The 23,168-nt window shown below is 40.6% G+C and overlaps 1 protein-coding gene across 1 annotated transcript in view; it reads left to right on the plus strand.

The window, feature by feature from the left end:
* The window catches only part of LOC131705081 (uncharacterized), a 48,676-nt gene that overhangs the window by 13,875 nt on the left and 11,633 nt on the right, over positions 1–23,168 (plus strand). The window contains exons 2-5 of the mRNA XM_059007285.1: positions 15,261–15,306; positions 15,673–15,855; positions 16,522–16,623; positions 22,842–23,053. Coding sequence (XP_058863268.1) covers positions 15,276–15,306; positions 15,673–15,855; positions 16,522–16,623; positions 22,842–23,053 — 528 coding nt within the window. The 5' untranslated portion in view covers positions 15,261–15,275. The remainder of the gene's footprint in view (positions 1–15,260; positions 15,307–15,672; positions 15,856–16,521; positions 16,624–22,841; positions 23,054–23,168) is intronic.

Below are 23,168 nucleotides of genomic sequence, written 5' to 3' on the forward strand. Positions count from 1 at the left end.
TGTGTCAGTGCCTCAGAGTTCCATGCATTTGTTTTTCAAATTTCCTACACAACTGAAAGATCATAATTGGATAAGTCTCCACCCCCCTGAGTTAATACTTGGTGGAAGCACCTTTGGCAGCAATTACAGCTGTGAGTCTGTTAGGAATTTGCACACCTAGATTTGGCAATATTTGACCACTCTTCTTTACAAAACTGCTCAAGCTCTATCAAGTTCCTTGGGGAGCATTGATGGACAGCAATCTTCAAATCATGCCACAAAATTTAGGTCGGGGCACAGACTGGGCCAATCAAGGACATTTACCTTTTTGTTCCTTAGCCACTCCAGTGCAGATTTGGCTGTATGCTTTGGGTCGTTGTCATGCTAAAAGGTGAACTTCTGTCCCAGTTTCAGCTTTCTTGCAGAGGGCAGCAGGTTATCCTCAAGGACTTCTCTGTACTTTGCTCCATTCATTTTCCCTTCTATCCTGACAAATGCCCCAGTCCCTGCCGATGAGAAACATCTCCATAACATGATGCTGCCACCACCATGCTTCACAGTAGGGATGGTATTCTTTGGGTGATGCACTGTGTTGGGTTTGTGCCAAACATAACACTTTGAATTTAGGCCATTTTAGTTTCGTGAGACCACAAAACTTTTTGCCACATGGCTACAGAATCTCCTGACTGTTTTTTTGCATACTTCAAATGGCCAAATGGGATTCAAGGTGGTCTTTCTTGAGTAAAATACAGACCAGATTTGTGGAGTGCTTGGGATATTGTTGTCACATGCACAATTTGACCAGTCTTGGCCGTAAAAGCCTGTAGCTCTTGCAAAGTTGTCATTGACCTTTTGGTAGTCTCTGATCAGTTTACTTCTTGCTTGGTCATCCAGTTTGGAGGGATGGCCTGATCTAGGCAGGGTCTTGGTGATGCCATACATCTTCCACTTCTTAATAATCATCTTGACCATGCTCCAAGGGATATTCAAGGCCTTAGATATTTTTTTTATACACATCCCCAGATCTGTGCATTTCAACAACTTTGTCCCGGAGTTCTTTTGAAAGCGTCTTGGTGCTCATGGTTGAATCTTTGCTTTCAAATGCACTACCCAGCATAGGAAACCTACAGGAACTGCTGAATTTAACCTGAAATCATGTGAATCACTACAATTTAACACCGGTGGAGGCCACTTAACTTAGTGTGTGATTTTGAAGGCGATTGGTTACACCTGAGCTAATTTAGGATTGCTATTACAAGGGGGGTGGACACTTTTCCAACCAAGCTCTTTCAGTTTTTATTTTTAATTAATTTTCTACAAATTTCTAGAATATTTTTTTCACTTGGAAGTTGTGGATGTAGGATGTGTAGGATGTATATATATATATATATATATATATATATATATATATATATATATATATATATATATATATATATATATATATATTTTCTTTATTCTCTATACACAGTGCATTGCTGATTATATAGGCTTCTTGTACATTACCAGTACAGAACAGGTGTCTTTAGTTCATCAGCCTTGTGCAGATGAGGTTTAGGAGCTGCTTGATCTCCCACAGCTCAGTGGGGGCAGGGCTGGCTGGGTGAGGGCTACAGAATATCTGTGCTGGTTGCTGTGTCGGGCCGGGCTGGGCTGGGATGGTGGGGCGCAGTGTGGGCTGATGATGTCCAGCCTGTGTGTGGGGGTTTCCCCTGAGGGGTCACCTCCCTGGCTCCTGCCTGTGTTGTGCTCTTTCAGGGTCTTGGCAAAGATCTTGACGCCCTGTTGATTGAGATGTAACCTGTCGTAGAGGTGCTGGGTGCAAAGGGTGAGGTGGTGGGCCAGGTGGACTCTGGGGAGCTCTGTGCAGCCTGATGATTTTGGCGTCGGGGAAGTGCTGTTCGGCTCTCTCTGCCACTCTCCTCACTGACCTGGCCACCCCCAGTGTGAAGCCACGTCCATGAGGATGGTGCGGGGGCTCCCCAGGGTGGGCCTGGTCAGCAGCTGCAGGGCTCTCTGTGTTTGCACACCTGATCTTCATCACATCCTGGCCTGGGAGCAGCCGCCGCTCGTCTAGGTATTTCCTATTTGAATCAAAGGGAATCGCCACCTTGGCACTGGGCTCTTGTAGCCTGTGTGTTTTTTGGGTGGTGGTGGTTTATATTATATTAACATTCTATTTCATTCAAAATAAAAAAAATGTTAATGTTCTGTTAATAGCTCATTATTTATGTGACTGTTCTCACAGGTATCTATCTCTCTCGGAGGAGGAGGAGGAGGATTGTGGTATCGTGGGAGGGGCTTGTGTGGAGTGAGTGGTGTGTACTGTGCATGAGTAAAACTTTTACTGAAGTTATATTAATTTTGTACACGTTTAGTTTTATTTTTTTATTTGTATTATTTAATTTGAGTTTTTTCTCCTGATTTGGAGCCGCCATGGGTTCCAAATCGGGAGGTTTTGGGTCGCTGACCCGTAGGTACGGATTTGAATGTATTCCAGACAGTTCAGTAACAGTGGAGGAGTGTTTGTTAGCTGTTGGGGAAAAATAGGGTATGCTGCAAGAATTAATAAATTTGTTGTTTTTCTTAGTAGTGAACTGTTAGTGAACAGGATTGTTGAAGAAGGTTTGTATATCAAAGAAAGTTTTGTCAGCGTTTTACCTTTAGCTTCCCCTGTCACTAAAGTTATCCTTTCAAAATTCCCGCTTTACATTAAAGATGAGTTCAGAACATAAGAACATAAGAAAGTTTACAAACGAGAGGAGGCCATTCAGCCCATCTTGTTCGTTTGGTTGATTTTAATTGTACAGAACATTTTATTATGGATAGGAATCATGAAGAGCTACATCCCCAGTCTTCAAAAGAACTGTCTGCTGTTTTAAAAGTTCAAAGCCTGGTTGATGTCTGGAGGAATTTATACCCCAGAGTAAAGCAGTACACTTGGGTTAAAATCAATTATAATCAGATATCAAAAGTGCAACTAGATAGATTGTACTGCACTAAACAAAATCTTAATCAGATTTTTAAGAGCAATATCATTCCCACTATGTTGTCTGATCACCACTGTGTGTTGCTTACCATTTGCCTGCCTTCTGCTGCTCCCTCAAATTGTCATATTGGCATTTTAATACTAAATTATTGGAAGACAAACAGTTCTTAGATCTTTTTAAAGCATTTTGGGTCTCCTGGAGGCAGCAGAGTATGAAATAGAGTAGTATACAACAGTGGTGGGACATTGGAAAAATACAAATTAAAAATTTCTGTCAGCAATATACTTTAAACACAACCAAGGTTTTGAACCAGACAGTTGAAGAGCTTGAGAGAGAGATATTGAGAATAGAAACAAAAATTACTCTCGATAGTGATGAAAATATCTTCCAGTCTCTGAGAGAGAAAAGAGAAACTCTGAGCAGCCTACTGGAGGAAAGAGTGAAAGGGTCCCCCATCCGCTCTCGTTTCACACAGCTAAAGGACATGGACCCACCCACCAAATTCTTTTTCAATTTAGAGAAGAAGGTGGAGAATAAGCAGCTGTTCTGTGTGCGTCTGCCCTGCGGGAAAGAGGAGCACAGTAAAAAAAGATATTAACAGAGCAGCTGTGTATTTCTACACCCAGCTGTTTAGTACCGTGCCCTGTGATGAGGAGCAAATCGCTTTACTGCACTAGGACGTTCCCAGCTTGTCTCAAGAAGAACAGCGCCCCCTAGAACCCTGTTTGACAATGCAGGAGCTGACGGAGGCAGTCACTCAGCTGTCACCAGGAAAAGGCCCTGGGATTGATGGCCTTTAGGCAGAGTTTTATAAAAAGCTCTGGCCAGTGATTGGGGAAGACCTTTTCCGGGTTTTACAAGAGTGCATTAGAGCTGCCTTTGAGCTGTCGTTGGGCTGTGATTACACTGTTGCCAAAAAAAGGAGATCTAAAAGAACTAAAGAATTGGCACCCCGTCTCACTGTTATGTTCGGATTATAAAATATTTTCAAAAGCCTTGGCCAATAGACTGATGGAATGTATTCACACCGTGGTTCATAAAGACCTGTCATATTGCATTCCTGGAATGACAATATTTGAAAATATCTTTTTTAATTCGACACTTTTTAACTGCTAGTAATCTTTTTAATCTTGATTTAGGTATTATTACTCCAGATCAAGAAAAAGCATCTGATAGGGTGGATCACAAATACCTTGTTAAAATATTGCAGTCTTTTGGTTTTGGTCCTAATTTCATTTCTTTTATTTCCCTGTTATATAAAAATGTTTTTTGTGTTTTGAAAATTAATAATATCTTGAGCTGTCCGTTTCCAGCGTACATAGGGATTCACCAGGGATGATCCCTATCAGGCATGTTATATGCCCTCTCTATTGAACCTCTGCTTTGTCATCTTAGGAGTAAGCTGAGAATACCTTTTACACATAATGCTCCTTCAGTCAAACTGTCTGCCTATGTTGATGACGTTAATGTTTTCATCACCAGTCATGCTGATGTGTCAGCACTGAAAGACAGTTTGGACATTTTTCATAAAGCCTCATCAGCCAAGGTGACCTGAAGTGCAGCACATTCCTGTCAGGGGAGTGGAGTGGAGCCGGCCCCCCGGCGCTCCCTCAGCCGTTGCGCTGGGGGAGGACTGGGATCAAGGTCCTGGCAGTCTATTTGGGAGGACGGCAGTGTGAATTCAAGAACTGGCGGTGGCTGATACCTCAGTTGTCATACAAGGGGAGAGTTCTTGTGATCAACAATCTGGTGGCCTCCATGCTATGGCACAGGCTGGTGTGCCTGGATCCTCCCCCAGGGCTGATAAATGAGATACAGAGAGTGCTACTGGAGTTTTTTTGGAGTGGCCATCATTGGCTAAAGCCAGCCGTCTTGTACCTTGTAAAGACACTGCCTGACACCAGGTGGAGAGCTCATGTGGACTGTGTAGGTAGTACTGCTCTGGCCTGGAGGTCCTTATATAAACCGCCTTTGCCTAAGCGTTCAGGAGATCCACAGTAGTGCATTCTTCATGGCATCATAGCCACTGGGCGCCACGTCCACCGTATTGACCCTGCGGTTAGTAAAGACTGTTTTTTTATGGAGAGGAAGAAACACTGTTTCACCATTTTACTGACTGCAGAAGGCTGGATGCCTTGTTTAATGCTATTGCTGAATTCTTTAAATGTGATTTTTACTAAATAATTATTCATTTTTAATTTTCCTTTCAGTCACAAGACATGATTTAAAAGTGCTTTAATTAATTTTATATTTGGGCAAGGAAAACTAGCAATCTGGAAAACCAGGAAAAACAAGCTGCAGAGGTCAGGAATTTATAACACTGCATTAATGTTGAAATTGTTGTCAAAAACAAGAATTCAAATTGATTTTGCTTATTTTTCTTTAGTACATGACTTACATAGTTTTCAGCAGCGTTGGTGTGTAAAATAAGGATTGTGTGTGCTGGGGGAGGAGGGAGAGCAACAGTTTTCTGTGTGAAATAATGTGGATGTATTTATTTATGTGCATGTATATACAGATTTATATAAAATATATATATATATATATAATATATATATATATATTATATATATATAATATATATATATATATATATAATTTAGATCTGTTTTATATATAACCTTGTTTGTCTAAAAAAAGTGTATTGTAAATTGTTAATTATTTTATTTGTTTTTTCAAAATGTTTTCAATAAAGGACCCTTAAAAGTCTCTCTCTCTAAATATATATATATATATATATATATTATATATATATATATATATATATATATATATATATATATATATATATATATAATTATATATACAAACGTGCTCAAATTTGTTGGTACCTCTCCACAAAAAACGAAGAATGCACAATTTTCTCTGAAATAACTTGAAACTGACAAAAGTAATTGGCATCCACCATTGTTTATTCCATATTTAATAGAAATCAGACTTTGCTTTTGATTTTTTATTCAACATAATATTGTAAATAATAAAACAAATGAAAATGGCATGGACAAAAATGATGGGACCGCTAACCTAATATTGTGTTGCACAACCTTTAGAGGCAATCACTGCAATCAAACGTTTTCTGTAGCTCTCAATGAGACTTCTGCACCTGTTAACAGGTAGTTTGGCCCACTCTTCCTGAGCAAACTGCTCCAGCTGTCTCAGGTTTGATGGGTGCCTTCTCCAGACTGCAAGTTTCAGCTTTTTCCATAGATGTTCGATAGGATTCAGATCAGGACTCATAGAAGGCCATTTCAGAATAGTCCAATGTTTTGTTCTTATCCATTCTTGGGTGCTTTTAGCTGTGTGTTTTGGGTCATTATCCTGTTGGAGGACCCATGACCTGCGACTGAGACAGAGCTTTCTGACACTGGGCAGTACGTTTCGCTCCAGAATGCCTTGATAGTCTTGAGATTTCATTGTGCCCTGCACAGATTCAAGGCACCCTGTGCTAGGCGCAGCAAAGCAGCCCCAAAACATAACCGAGCCTCCTCCATGTTTCACTGTAGGTGTTCTTTTCTTTGAAAGCTTCATTTTTTCATCTGTGAACATAGAGCTGATGTGACTTGCCAAAAAGCTCCAGTTTTGACTCATCTGTCCAAAGGACATTCTCCCAGAAGGATTGTGCCTTGTCAATATGCATTTTTGCAAATTCCAGTCTGGCTTTTTTATGTTTTTCTTTCAAAAGTGGAGTCCTCCTGGGTCTTCTTCCATGGAGCCCACTTTCGCTCAAAAAGCGACGGATGGTGCGATTAGAAACTGACGTACCTTCACCTTGGAGTTCAGCTTGTATCTCTTTGGCAGTTATCCTTGGTTCTTTTTCTACCATTCGCACTATCCTTCTGTTCAATCTGGGGTCGATTTTCCTCTTGCGGCCGCGCCCAGGGAGGTTGGCTACAGTTCCATGGACCTTAAACTTCTTAATAATATTTGCAACTGTTGTCACAGGAACATCAAGCTGCTTGGAGATGGTCTTGTAGCCTTTACCTTTACCATGCTTGTCTATTATTTTCTTTCTGATCTCCTCAGACAACTCTCTCCTTTGCTTTCTCTGGTCCATGTTCAGTGTGGTGCACTCAATGATACCAAACAGCACAGTGACTACTTTTCTCCATTTAAATAGGCTGAATGACTGATTACAAGATTGGAGACATGTGTGATACTAATTAAAGAAACTAATTAGTTTGAAATATCACTATAATCCAATTATTTATTATCTTTTCTAAGGGGTACCAACAAATGTGTCCAGGCCATTTTAGAATATCTTTGTAGAATAAGCAATAATTCATCTCTTTTCACAGCTTCTTTGCTTTATTCTATGACATACCAAAGGCATGCAAGTATACATGATAAAATAGCTTTTAATTTCATCACTTTTCAGGAGGAATGAAGCATTATTTCAATGAGCTGTAAGGGTACCAACAAATTTGAGCACGTCTGTATATATATATATATATATATATATATATATATATATATATATATATATATATATATATATATATATATACGTAAACAGCTGTAGCAACACATTGGAACATGTAACACAATAAAATAAAAAGGTCCTTATATACCCTTTACATTTTTTGAAGTGAGCAACAAAACAAATTCAGCAAATATAATGCAGATATTAATATACACATATAATAAATAATGTACAAAAGTAACACATGCACACGATGTCTAGAAGTGCAATATCATATCATTTTAATAAACTAATAAACAATATAGGTGATAATTAATTCTGTGTTTGAATTTTAAAATGGCTCTGTATAAATCTGGTGATACAGAGCAGTATGTTTATTTTCTAACTCAGCACAAGTGACGTTCCAAATAAGTCATTTTTGGTAGGAATAAACATATAAACTGCATTCATGCCTTTACAAAATCATTTTAAACTGCACTGTATAGTATCTGTACCCAGGGCAGTGTTAAGCCAATGGGCTAGATGGGCTGAAGTCCAGGGCCCCTGTAAAGTCAAACTGATAACGGTTGGCTAATAAAGCATGGACTAAACTAAACAATTCGCCTTTTTTAAAAACATTTTGTGTCCTTTTGGCATGCCGTAGTTATTTGACGCAATAAAAAAATCTTATGCTAGCTCTACCCACTGGCGTTCAACTAAAACAAGCTAAGCTGAGTAGCTAGCGGCAAACATGTCACGGAAATACGAGAGCGGTGCGAAAAAAAGAAAAATCACTAAACTCAAACTAAAGCCGAGGAGGTTAGAAATAGTACACCAAAACTAACTACATTCTTTAAAAGTCAGTGACAGAAGAATGAAAGTGAGGAAGAGCAACATGAGTCAGAGGAGCAAGCAGAGAGCGGCGAGTCGGTTAGCGCTGAGTGCACAGCCACTACAGCAGATGAGAAAAATGAGAGCGAGCCATTGAACTGCGAACTTAAGGCATGTTGGGGTCCGATAACTACACTATGTTTTTGTCTAATGTCACATCATGCTGCGCTGCCTGATAACGTGGTCCCATCGACTACAACTAGCGTTGATTTAATTTGAAACGATGCGGTCGGTAATGAGAGCTAGTGCTAGTGCCGACTACCATACTATTGTGCATGCCATAGCTACTGTGATGTGAGTGGTAACGCTGTCCACTGCCTATTCGAATGACATGATTGGTGATGGTGTTGGTATTGTATGAGATTGTGCATGAGCGCAGAGCGCGAGACTATCATCTGATTGTACAGTATTATTGGGGGGGGGGGGGGGGGTCTCCAAGGGGGCCCCTGAAATGTCAGTAGCCCTGGGCCTCCAAATACCTTAATATGGGCCTGTCTGTAGCGCTTGAGATCGATGCAGGGGAACATCAATACTGCTGTACTGTCCCTACAGATTATAAACTGCACTGTATAGTATCTGTACCACTTGAGATCGGTGCAGGGGAATATCATGCTGTACTGTAACCATTTTGTTGCTTGCAAGTGCTGTTGCTACATGTTAGACATTGCATCCCCACCAGTTTAATTTAATCTTAACTGTATAATAAGTAACACTATACACAGAGCCACATTCATTTTTCACGTTTTATTATTTAAAAGCACAGAGAAGTTAACAGTTTTAATACCGACAGCAACATAGATTTGTTTGTGGAATGGAGCGGTATCAGTATTGTGTTGAAGGCACAAACACAAAAAAGCATTATCACTAATTACCAGTTTTAATCCAGACAGAACCACAGATGTGACTCGTGTGTGCTGGACTATATATTCCATGTCTCCCTATTCAGTGCAATGGAATGGTCACAAGTCAATCTGCCTAGGAATGATGTCAAACAGGAGTGGTTGGGGTTGCCAAAGCATAAGCTGGACTGCAAGCATTCTTCCTGCTGAGTGAAGAACTTGGCATTTAAGTAATGTAGATTTTTGGCAGTGGCCACATCTGCCATCATCGATGGATGCCCACTTGTGCTCAATAATAATGAGTTGTTCCAATTGCATGGAATATGTACCATCAGGTACATGCAGAGAGTAAACATACCCCACCTCTTGATTTGATGTGTGGTACCCACATTGTGTACATAGCATGTCGTAGCTTAAGGTGACTGAAACTACAGCAGATACTTGTGGGCAATTTGGACACAATTTGGTGAGAAACTCAGCAACATCTTGAGGTGAAATCAGTGTTGCTCAAGCCTCTGATTGGATGTCTGACTGCAAGTGTTTCTTCAGAACGCTTTTGCTGTTCCTGAACGTTGGTGACGGCTTGACATAAGAAATGTACACAATCTTTCACAGTGGATTGCTTGTGTGTGTTGCTCTGCTTCAGGCTTATCAACTTAGGGCAATAAAGACCTCTCAGCCTACTGTTCTCTGTAACTGCAGTTTGAAATGGAGGTGGGGGGGAGGTATTATAGACTTTGTTGAGATCCACAGTGTCCAGCCAAAATGTTTTGGACACGGCTGGTGCACTTCATACCAAGATGTGGAGTTCCAGGTCATGTGGCAGAGCTTGCTTTGGAGATGGCAGTTTACTCAGTTTTTCCTGGAGAGACAAGGGCAGGTGAATGTTTCGGCCATGCACTTTCTGAACTCTCTGTTGGTGAGGCAAATTCTTGTTGGTGGAAACTGGAGACATTCTTGAGACAGCCTGAAAAGCCTTTCATGCTGAATCAGAATCTTTTCATGTTCAGGAACGAAATTTCAGCAGGAATCCAGGGAACTGCCATTTGGTTAAGGACTCATCAGGGTGGCAGTTTGTGGCAGTGAAATTTTTGCAGGCAAGATTTGCAAATGTGCTTCGCTGGTGTGTCGATACTAGCTAAGTAAATCATTCAATCCATCCACTTTTGGCTATCTGGTGTTGCTTGCAAACAATGTATTTCAACGCATTCTCTTCTGTAGCACAGCTTGTCACAAGAAGCACAAGTGTGTTGTGGTGTGTCAGCCGAGCGTTGCGTGAAATTTAGAAATTGCGAGTGATACTTTTTGAGAATTGATGCTTACTTTAGGAAGTGCTCCTCATCGTCATTGGGATGCAAATGTGATGTAGTCAAGTAAGGTTTGCATCATAGTGTCTTCATCACCTTCTTCCAAGGCTTTTGTTAAAGACATTATTTTCTGGTACACTGTGACCACAGTATAAATGTTGCTAACAAGTTTATCTTACATGAGGAAAATGGCAGCCAAGTGTATGGAGGTAGTGAAATGATGACTTACAAGTGCTCCCAGACATGTAGCAGTTAATGTGTTGGACAGCTTTGTTGGATGCGTGAAAAACCTCATTGTCACCATGTGACAGGATAGCGTGTCGTCAGGCAGAAGCAGGAAGGATAACTGAGACCAGGCAAGTACTGCAGTTCAAAAGAATCGGCTGGCTGCCGTTTTTATTTATAACAAAAGTAAAATAAATATTTAAACAAAAAAACACACTTGCTCACTGAGCGAAAATAAAAGGTTTGAACATAACAAAATCACGAACACAAAAATACACAAACAAAGGTCAGGCTGGGCAAATAGCCGTCACTGATCCTTTATGTTTTTACTCTTATGTTTTTACTCTTACGTTTCTCTCCTCGCTCTCTCCACTCTCGCTCCTCATACACCCGCCATCGAGTTGGAGAGCTGCAGGCTTTTTATAACAGGTGACCATCTCCCGATTAGCAACAAATTGCTTGCCCTGTTACACACAGTCATCAAATTTGTCCATAAATGCATGTGCATGTCTTGGGTCTGCTGAAACAATGCAGTCAAGGCTGTTGAGTACACAAGGAACAAGATCAGTGTTGGAGTCAGTTCGACAGATGTTTTCATGGCATTGCCTTATGTGTAAGCATTGTTTTTGCTTTGGTTGCTCTCGTTCATCACTCTTTTTGAGGTTTTTCAGTGAAGAATCTGGCCTTGTCCTTTTTCATTCATGGGAATGAATGACAAAACAGTAGTGTCATACAGGGCTTCCCAAAAGTAGGCCTCTGTGTTTGTGTGTTGATTTGTGCCACATCTTATGTCTGCCTTTTGGGAGATATTGTCCTTACAGCTCTTTTACTAAGAAGGGCATCTGTTTTGTTTTGTAATGTAACAAACTCTCTAACTTGGCTACTATGCATTTTCACTAAAACCTCCTTTTTTTGTGTTCACGGCACTTTTTATTTGTAGGTAGCGTCACATGACTATTCTGTTTATCAACATCAACCAGCCCTCCGTGTCTCTCCCATTCGTCCCTGTTGGTGTGCAATTATCTTTTTGCAGTTTGTGCTTCATATAATACTCATGTCTTTTGGCTTTAACCCTTTGCAGTCCATTTATTAAGTACGTCTCAGGCACGTTAGGTCCAATTTATTTTCACACGTGCAGTTAATTTTAGATGCGCTGTTTAAAAGTATTTGTTTTTCCACAGTCAAACGGGTTTAAAAGGCCCTGCATATCAACAAAGCACTCACTAGGCATCTCCAGCCCCACCCCACCCTTTCGTTCACTATAGCTTTCACCTATGCTAATAAATAGATAATAATAATAGTCGTACATACCGATCAATCATCTCCTGATCACTCATTTTATCACCAAACTCCTCAATAATGCAATCCCTGTACCAGCGAAAAATGGCTGCTTTAGGATTTTTCCATGCTAACAGCTGTCCCCAGTGGTGGGAATATGTCATTTCAGGGTGAAAAATAAAAAAAAAACTGGCATGTCACCCATATTGAGTGGTTCATGGCGGTCATGTTTGTTGATGTAGGAACTTTTCCTGACTAATTTTTTTAGAGGACAGTACAAAGTTATCGTATAACCAAGATTCACATCAATCGGCCAAAGGGCTCATGAGGAGTTCTTGTTTAAGCGTTTCATGCAAAATCCAACATAGCTGCCACACCATGTGACTGATCCATTTTTCCTTAAGTAGAATCAATCGTGGACATGAGCACACTATGTATAAAAATTTTCACAGCTGTACTATTTACCGTTCATGGGAAGAAGACTTTTGAATATTGTCCAAACTTTTAATTAAATCCAAGATGGCCACCACACCATGTGACCAAAGGCCACCATATTGACCACGACACAACATTCTAAATAGTATGCAGTCATATAGACTTTGAAAATAATGTATATAAGAGGCTAACATTGCTCTAAATGGCTCTTTGTTTGAGTTTGTGTGCGTGTGTGTGTCTGGCTGAATCAAAAACATCATACTGCACACTTGATAAACTCATTATAGTTTGCACATAAATAATAATTATTGCACATCAATAGTAGCCCAGTTATATTACACATAAGCTAGTTATATTGCACACCTTGGTTAATCATGTATATTGTGAACAGTGAACAAAAAAAAAAAAACTCCATAGGTGTTTTAAATACACATGCTGCTTCGTTGCCACCTATTGAGGATTGGCGATTGTGGATTTTATCAGTTTAGGTCTTAATTATAACTATGAATGTAGTTACGAATTAAAAAAAAAAAAATAACAGACGCCATATCAGTAAGTATTTTTGTCAGTACAGTATACCCATTCACTTGAACTCCATATGTAGATACTAATGAATCAGACGACTTATCTGTAAACACAGCCCTATTAATACAGCTTAATATAATTAAAATAAACGGTAGAATGTGACATCAGTCATATATTAACATTGTGCCGGAATTATAATCATGGTAGCTTTAATAAAACAAATTCATTTATAAGTTTTACAAACTGCATATAACTTATCTCGAGACTTTGAATTTTCCTATTGACTTGTCAACACATTGTGGCGGTAAGTTTACAATAGAAACACATACAAAAAACAAAGAGGCATTATTGCAGGCAAAAGACGCGGCGTGCTAGTTTTTTAAATAATAAAATAAAATATTAAAAACTTTGATCACAGAGCAAAAATCAAATATAAACAAAACAAATCACGAACCCAATACACCACAGGTCCTTTAAGGTCAGGCTGGGCAGCAGCTTTGACGGTTTCTTTTTAAGTTTCGTTTTTGTTGTCTTTCTTTTATTTCTACTCTCCGTTGTCGCTGTCGTTCCTTCTCTAAACACCCCAGCACGAACTGGATGCGCTGGAGGTTATTATACATCTGAGTATTTACCGATTAGCAACAATGTAAACAATTAACGAACAAGGGAGATGGCCACCTTCTGCACGAGGTTTTTAAATACTCCTGGCAGCGGAATTCGTGTGACTTGTAAAGCTTATGTATTATTTATACATGTTATTGGCTCGATTGGTTGTGGTTCATATATATATATATATATATATATATATAGAGAGAGAGAGAGAGAGAGAGATAAGACGTCCGGCCAGCCACAGAATGCTCCAACCCCTTCTCCAGAATGCAGTATAATATGACATTGCAATATCAGATTAGAATGCAACACAGCAAATAGTGATAGTTATTTGTACTTGGTGTATTAGAGGGCTGCTCCTCATGGAATTGGTGTGGAATTTAGAAATCTGTGAAGCCTTTGCAAACCTTATGGGATTCGAACCCAGGACATGCAGAATCCAGTACAGAAGTGCTACCTTTTACACCATTTACACGCGAGAACACTAAAGTTGCTCTTAAATGCAGCACAAAGTATCATGTGTGTTATTTGGTGTGGCAGTTTTTAACCAGTAACAGACTTTTGTAAATAATTATTATGTGTTATCCCAAAAAGTTTTCATCTGATTTTGCAAACTAAGAGAACCCGGTTCATGAAACGAACACAACAGAAAATGCATGAGAGACAAAATCATCAATGAACAGGTTCAGCCTATGACGCAACCTCTGCTCAGCCAGTCCCTCGTCGGTTACGTCACATGCACAGCCTGCAGTCACGCCCACAGGCATACATACACACACACACACACAAACACACACACACAGCCAGACCAGTGACACGTGGTAATGTGTATCAAATAAATAAAGGAAATAAAAAAAAACCTGATAATGTAAGTCAGGAATGAACCCTGACCGTGCAGATTCCAGTACAGATGCGCTACCTGCATGCACATGGATTAGGGAGTGGTTAACACGTAGAAGACAGAAAGTACTGATTAGAGGAGAAACTTCAAAATGGAGCGAGGTAACCAGTGGTGTACCACAGGGATCAGTATTAGGTCCTCTGCTATTCCTAATCTACATTAATGATTTAGATTCTGGTATAGTAAGCAAACTTGTTAAATTTGCAGACGACACAAAAATAGGAGGCGTGATGTATTATCCTGATTACCCATATATTAAAAGTTATCATTTGATCAGCTATCAGCTTCATCCATTCTTTTGCATAACATTTTATTTGACTGATGCTTTTATCCAATGCGACTTACAATTGGTATTTTGTTACATACAAATTCTGGTACCCATTTATATTGTTTTGTGTTTTTTCTGGGTAAAGTACCTTGCTCACGGGTACAGCATCAGCAGTGTCCCCACCTGGGATTTGAACCCACGACCCTCCGGTCAGGAGTCCAGATCCCACCTAACCACTAATCCACACAATTTTTTAAAATTAAATTCTACAAGTTAAAAAAAAATACTGAACTATGTATGACAACCGACCTCTACAAAAATCATTTACTAATGTACAAGTAGAGTTGGGTAATTATTTTAATTTCGTACATTAATAGAGACATTTTGAAATAAATTAACTGACAATGTGAATTACCGCTCAAAAGATAGACAACAAAACAATTTTTTTTTTGCAGAAAACATTGGCCAGTCTTTACAAAAATTAAGAGACGTAGCATTTCACATGAATGGCATCTAGTTTAATTCAGTAGTGTTAAGAGTTGTAATGTTCTTATATATTCTTCAAGATTAGCATTGAGGGTAAATGCAAAGTTTGTGTTCTTTTTTCTTTATAGGAGAGGAGGAATAAAATGGGATGTGGTCGAAGCAAACCGTTTAAGGGTAATGCCATTTATATGTACTTCATAAAATAAAGATATATTGGGTGTGTTTTTGGAGTAGCTGGATTCAGCTGTGTAAATGTTCCCTTCTTGTCTGGTCAGAATCAAGCCCAAATTCAAGGGCAGGTGGAGAGCTGACTCAGAAATAGAAACATCCTGGAGATATAATAATAAAAAAAAACACGAGTCAATTCTGAGGACGTAGATAATTGACCAATATACATCTCCCTGGCTGAACATAATAGTAATAAGGAAAGTTATTACAATTATTAAGAGGAAAGGTGCGGAAAGGAAATTGGCTGTGCTGTAAGAAACTGTTGTAAATTTATATCAATCAGCTATATTTCTTTTTGTTTCTGAATTTTAGTGTATGAACATGGAGGACAAAATACAGAGATCTGTAAACAATTTACAAGGAAGATTGAAAAAAAAGGAAACTATGAAGTATCAGTTCGTACTGACATTAAGAAGCCGTCTTTTCTCTATGTTCATGAAGTTACCCGGGTTTTCCATGACATTAAGAGTGCACTGAATAGTGCTGGAAATATCAGTAAGTATATAAGCCATGTTTATTGAACATCTCTTTAATAAAGCTGCAAAATGCATAACCATACCTGTCACATAGTTGAACTGAAAATGAATGAGAATCTAATATATTACATTTTTTTTTAAAGCTTGATATCCAAGGCTTTCAAATCCTTGTTATTGCCTCTTATTGGCAAATTATTGCTAGAAAGAGGAAGCAACTGAACACTTGTTTATACAGCCACTTTAAATAATCCAACCTCCCCCTGCAGCGAAAATGTAAATTCAATTAAATCTGGCTGGTGCCACTGTTGAGCTGGTACTGTGATGGACTTCAATACACTAGAAATGATCACGGCACAATAAATACATCCTATATTAAATTAAATACCAAAGTTAGATCCTGCACCTGGATTGATATAAAACTACTTTATTTGCTTCATCATACACTATGCTGGTACAGAGCTTTAAAAAATGTAATTAAATACTAGTACCTGTAATTTAAATAAACCATGCTTTACTGTATGTGTCTACCTCTACCATCAATAAAAAACAGGATTTCTGTGTGGCTCATAATACAGTAAAACCATGTTATCAAACTCAATTCTCCAGTACTGATGAATGACCTTACTACTATAAAAACAGTACACCAGAACAAGTTGATAATAAATTGAAAATATTCCATATGCAGAATCTACAGCCTTTGAACTCCTTGAACTAATTGACAATGGAAATGCCACTGATGTTGACAATTCGGGGATGGATGAAGATGCTGCTAGATTTCCAAGAGTTGGTGAGTGTAGAAAGTCAGTTAGGAAGAAATGTCATATTGAAAAAGTCATGTTTTAGTATAAACATCACATAATATCACATTTAAGATAAATAAAATAATAGAAAATGTCACATATAAGGTTTCAACAGCAGTAGCTCAACCTATGTCAGCCTGCACTCCATAAATGCTCATGTATTGGTTACTAACATGTTATGTATGGCTTATCAATGTGTTATGAAGTTGTTATGTAAGGGCTAAAGTGTTCCCATTAAGGAGATACATTAAGGAATATATGGACAGATAAGTTTTTGCTAATGATTTCAGGGGAAGACAGGGATGAGTCAGAGGTACCATTGGTAGGGAAGAAGTTGAGATTGAGGCAATGGAAAGTCAGGATGAGGAAGACAGTGAGGATTATAAGCCTGAAGAGGCAGATATAAACCTGTTAATTGAGGATGATCCTCGTGCAAACACGGCATGGGAAAGTCCTGCTCCTGCTCTTAAGCTCCCTGAGCCACTAACACCATATGGCTACTTCAAGCAGTGTGTTCCCAGTGAGATGTTCGAGCTGATGACAACAATGACTAACATCTATGCAGAACAAAATGCAGTCAAGGGGTATAAACATTATTATTATTATTTATTTCTTAGCAGACGCCCTTATCCAGGGCAACTTACAATCGTAAGCAAATACATTTCAAGTGTTACAGTACAAGTAATACAAAAAGAGCAAGATAAATACAATGGCTTTGGTTCAAGCAAGTACAAGTGTGGCAAAATACAATTCAATAATACAGCAGATAACAGTGACAGTGATAGTTACATCAAGATATGATTAAATACAAAATACTACAGATTAAACACTTGGCAGATTACAGTACTCTGAAGTACAGGATTAAATGCAGTGAAATAGGGGGCAAGTAAGAGCAAATAAAGCGCATTTAAGGAAGGGTGATAGTGTCCCAGGGGAAAAAGAGGAGTTCTACAGGTGCTGTCTGAAGAGGTGAGTCTTAAGGAGGCGCCGGAATGTGGTCAGGGACTGGGCGGTCCTGACATCTGTAGGTAGGTCATTCCACCACTGCGGGGCGAGGGTGGAGAAGGAGCGGGCTCTGGAGGCAGGGGAGCATAGAGGAGGTAGAGCCAGTATTGTAGTGTAGGTGGAGCGGAGAGGTTGAGTGGGGATGTAGGGAGAGATGAGGGTCTGGAGGTAGCTGGGTGCAGTCTGGTCAAGGCATCTGTAGGCTAGTACAAGAGTCTTGAACTGGATGCGAGCGGTGATCGGTAGCCAGTGGAGTGAGCGGAGTAGTGGAGTAGCGTGGGCGAAGCGAGGCAGAGAGAACACCAGGCGGGCAGCAAAGTTCTGGATGAGCTGGAGCAGACGGGTGGCGGACGCAGGGAGGCCAGCCAGGAGGGAGTTGCAGTAGTCTAGGCGGGAGAGTACCAAGGCCTGGACCAGGAGCTGGGTGGCGTAGTTGGTGAGGAAGGGTCGGATTCTTCGGATGTTGCTCAGGAAGAATCGGCAAGTGCGTGCCAGAGCGGAGATGTGCTGGGATTAAGAGAGGCAGGGGTCCATGGTGACTCCGAGGTTCTTAGCAGAGGAAGAGGGAGAGAGTGTGGTAGATTCCAGAGGAACAGAGATAGAGAGATCAGAGGAGGGGGAGGAGGAGGGAAACAAAAGGTCAGATTTAGAGAGGTTAAGTTTGAGGTGATGCGAGGTGCGGGAGGAGATGGTGGAGGCAGAGGTGGGGAAGGAAAATCTGAGCATCATCAGCATAGAAATGGTATGAGAAACCATAGGATGCGATGAGGGGGCCCAGGGAGCAGGTGTAGAGAGAAAACAGGAGAGGACCCAAGACTGACCCTTGGGGGATTCCTGTTAAGAGAGGGTGAGGTGTGGAGGTTGCTCCACGCCAGGTTACCTGGCAAGTGCAGTTGGAGAGGTAGGAGGAGAACCAGAGATGATAGTAGAATAGAGTGATCAACAGTGTCAAAGGCAGCAGAGAGGTCGAGGAGAATTAGGACAGAGGAGAGAGAGGCAGCTCGGGCAGACTTAAGTGAGTTGGTGACAGACAGGAGGGCAGTTTCAGTGGAGTGAGCAGAGCGGAAGCCAGATTGGAGAGGGTCGAGCAGAGAGAGGTTGGACAAGAAAGCAGAGAGCTGGCGGTGTACAGTCCGCTCGAGGGTTTTGGAGAGGAAGGGTAGGAGGGAGACAGGACGGTAGCTCTGGAGGGAGGTGGGGTCGAGGGTAGGTTTTTTGTGGAGGGGAGTGATAGAGGCTTTTTTAAAGGCAGAGGGAAAGAGACCAGAAAGTAGAGAGGTGTTGAGAAGGGAGGAGATGAAGGGAAGTAGAGCAGGAGCAGCAGCTTGAAAGAGGTGAGTGGGGAGGGGGTCCAGGGCACACGTGGTGGGTTTGTGACCCTGGAGCAGGGAGGAGATGTCAGAGTCTGAGAGGGGTGAGAAGGTGGAGAAGGAGGGCGAGTTAGTAGGGGATGCAGTGGGTGTAGAGGTTGGAGCAGGAGGGGGTGCGGGGGAGGGAGAGGTGTTAAAGAGTTTGCGGATATCTGAGATTTTAGAAGAGAAGAAGGAGGCAAAGTCATCAGGGGAGATAGAGGAGGGAGGAGGAGGGGGGGAGGGTTTAGGAGGGAGGAGAAGGTAGAGAATAGTTTATGTGGGTTGTTAGTGGAGGCTTGGATTACAGATTGGAAATAAGTACATTTAGCAGAGGAGAGAGTAGAGGAGAAGGAGGAGAGTGCGGTAAAGGTCTAGGGCAGCAGGGAGTTTGGTTCTCTTCCATTTCTTTTCAGCAGATTGCAGTATGATTCTTGCTGAGCGGAGCGCAGAGGAGAGCCAGGGTTGGGGAGGGGAGGGGCGAGCAGGTCGGGAGGTGAGGGGACAGAGGGAGTCGAGGGAGGAGGTAGCCGAAATAGGCTGCTTGATTAATGTTACAACTGCGTGGCAAAAGAACCAACTAAACTGTGTGGAAACCAATCAAATAGCAAATCAACTTCTAATCAATTTAACCACTCACCTGGTACTAACCACACACTAACTTAGCTAATTCAAACACCACCTTACAATGTTACCAAATGTAGTTAGTTTAAAATTACTTGAAGCAGGAACTTGCCTATCTGCCTCGGTCCCTGGTTACCTGTAGACTGAACTAATTATTAACTGAACTAAACATGCATCATTTTCTGAGACTGAAGTCCTTGTCGGTCTACATATGGCAATGGGGGTACTGGGTTTGCCAAGAGTGCGAATGTACTGGTCCTCCAGTATCAATATTGGCCTTTTCCGGGAATGACCCTGTCTCGTGACCAATTTTCCAGCTTCATTCCAACCTGCATGTGGTGAACAACAATGAGAGGCCTCCTGAAGAGACTGATGTGTTCTACAAGGTCAGACCCCTCTATGACTCCATAAGGAAATGATGGCTAGAGCTGCAATTGGAGGAAGATCTCTCTATTGATGAGCAGATTGTGCCTTTCAGGGAGAAACTTTATGTTCTTCAGTATCAAAGGGAAGCCAGAACCATGGGGAGTCAAGGTGTATTTCCTCTGTGGCAAAAGTGGCCTTGCTTATGATTTCCTCATCTATCAAGGTGCCACAACAGAGCTCTCTGAGCAGAGCAAGATGGTTTTAGGACACGAAGCAGCTGTCGTCACCCACCTGTGCCAGAGAATCCAGACTCCTAACCACAAGCTCTTTTTTGACAACTTCACCACCTACAATGTCCTTGAAGTGCTGGCAGAAAAGAAAATCCATGCGGCTAGAACAGCTAGGGGTGGCCGCTTTGCGAAGCCCCCACTGAAGGCAGACAAGGAAATGTCAAAGAAAGGGAAGAGTAGGAATGGAAAGGTGGGTCTAGTGAAGTGTGGTAACCACTCTGTTGTGCTGGCCTCCAACTTTGTTGGAGATGAAGACGAAGTTGAGAGGTAGGAGCAGGAAGAGAGGCAGTTTGTGAAGGTCAAGCTTCACAAACTGAAGAAATACAACAAGGTCATGAGAGGGGTGGACAAGCTTGATCAACTCATCAGCCTTTACAGGATAGACATCCGGTCCCGCAAATGGCCACTGCGCCTGATTACTCATGCCTTTGATGTTGCTGTAGTGAACAGCTGGCTTGAGTATCGCAGAGAGAAAGAATGCCAGGGCACTCAGCCACAGCAAATCATGGATCTCCTCAACTTCAAAATTAATGGGGAAGCCCCACGTATTGAGAAAACGAGGGAGGCCGAGTAGTTCCAACACACCCATTCCATGTACGAGTCCAACTCCCCATGATGAGCCAGCAAAAAAGAGATGGCCCATTCAAGAGGTGCAGACCGATATGCTGGACCACATGCCAAATTATGATGGAAAAAAAGAAGCAACAAGGTGCAAATTGCCAGGCTGTTCTGGAAAAATGCATGTTTACTGTGACAAGTGCAAGGTGCACTTCTGCTTTGTGTCACAGAGAAACTGCTTCAAAGATGTCTACAGAAAATGAGACTAAAGTGACAGAATTATGAGATTCTCAAGCTTTTTTGTTGGTAAATTGTAACCAGCTTTTTAAAACAAACAAAAAAAAATCTATGATGTTATACCTTACAAATGAAAAGAAAAACTGTTAAACTGTTCAAGTTCATGTTCCATGTCATGTCAATGTTACAATTATAAGGCTATATATATATATGACGCTATTATATGATGTTGGTATTTTATTGGTATTTTACAACTGTTTGGACCCGATGTCCATTCAAATGGACAAAAAATTTAACAATGAAGGAGTTCTGATTTATTTATTTTTTTTATTCAGTCTCATTTTTGGTTGCATTAAGGATGGGAAAAAGGCATTATTATCTTTTTCACAACCTTGGAACATAATTTAGGTCTGAAGGGGTTAAAATGACTGTGGCCCTTAAACGAGGGTGCCCTTTATGAATAATACTATGCTTTACAAACGTTGCACTATTTTATTAAATGATTTAAAATAAACGCTGTGGCGCCAAATTGAACTAAAATGGTATGTAACAAATTAATGCACTTACCTGTCACACACGATTTCCAACTCCGTCACCAGTTTTCTGATCCAAAGCCCATCTCTTCAATGTTAAAATTAATTTAATTATCCATCACAGCCCGTGGTTTTTTTGTCTTTATTGTGCATTTCCTCCAGTTTCACCTGATGAAAATGCAATCAAAACAAAGCAAACGAGACCAGCGACTGTAATGTAAAAGTTAATCATTAGTTTTAGATACTGTGATGCATTTTTTTTTAAATCTGTGATCTTTAGTTGCTTTTGTGCATTTTTATTTGCAAGTGAACTGTGACATTAGGGCCTTATCAAGCACTATATTCTGCAATTTTGAATACTGACTTTTGATACTGTTTTAATTCTGGAAACTGGTGTTTCTTTTAATCTTTTGCTAAATTGCATTGCCTTTTATGTTTTACGCAGTTCTGTGTATGGGTATCATTTTAATTTAACTTTGCTGTGTGATGGGGTGTAGCCCATTTTGTGGTGGTTTTGTGTTTTTGTATTGTTTAGAGTGGATATGAGTGAGTTTGGGGTGTGGTTCAGTGAGTGAGTTTGTGTGAGTAATGTGTGGAATGTGACTGGGCTAAGAGTCACATTCCACACATTATCTGATCTATCTCATTATGTCACAAGAAAAAAATAAGAAAAAGAAAACAGCAACAGTGCCAAAGAAAAGAAGAAAACACACTTTAATATACATCTCCCTGCACAGTTCCTCAAACCCAAGACATATTTTTCTTTCCATATGAAATGTGTGTGTGTGTGTGTGTGTGTGCAGGGCAGGGGGTTGTGGTTACAATGTACTCAGCTACATACACGTCAAATCAGATGGAATAATCACATATGCTTCACACTCGTTTATCTGTCACTGAAATCAAAATGTTATAGGGTCAGTGTGGTCCAGTGGTTAAAGAAAAGGGCTTGTTAGCAGATTCCCGGTTCACATCCCACCTCAGCCACTGACTCATTGTTTGACCCTGAGCAAGTCACTTAACCTCCTTGTGCTCCGTCTTTCGGGTGAGAAGTAATTGTAAGTGACTCTGCATCTGATGCATAGTTCACACACCCTAGTCTCTGTAAGTCGCCTTGGATAAAGGCGTCTGCTAACTAATCAAATAATAATAATAATAATAATATGTGAGTACTGACTGTAGAAAACGTGGATGGGTTGTACATTTTTCAAACTAAAAACAAGTTCTGTTTTGTTTTGTTTTTAAGATTCCTATGATGCTGTGGTTGTATTTAGGAAATTAACACAATATGAAAAACCAGACTCCAGTGATCTCTACTCCAAACCCCGGCCCTTGGGGATCCCTAATGAGTTACCCATCGTTGCATGCTACTGGCTTGAAAAGAACTGCAAGCAACAACTGTGTAACTGTGAGGAAAACGAGAAGTCTGTGAAGAAGCTTGTTCACTTAATAAAAAAGGTACAAACAGTAAGAAGCTTCAAATATAATTGTCATTCTTTATTGTTTGATTGGTCTGTGTTTAGGAGCTGCTCTACTGTTCTAGCTGCCTGCAACAGACATTACATTGTCTGAT

The sequence above is a fragment of the Acipenser ruthenus genome, chromosome 34 (assembly GCF_902713425.1).
Source record: "Acipenser ruthenus chromosome 34, fAciRut3.2 maternal haplotype, whole genome shotgun sequence".
NCBI classification, from domain to species: Eukaryota; Metazoa; Chordata; class Actinopteri; order Acipenseriformes; family Acipenseridae; genus Acipenser; species Acipenser ruthenus.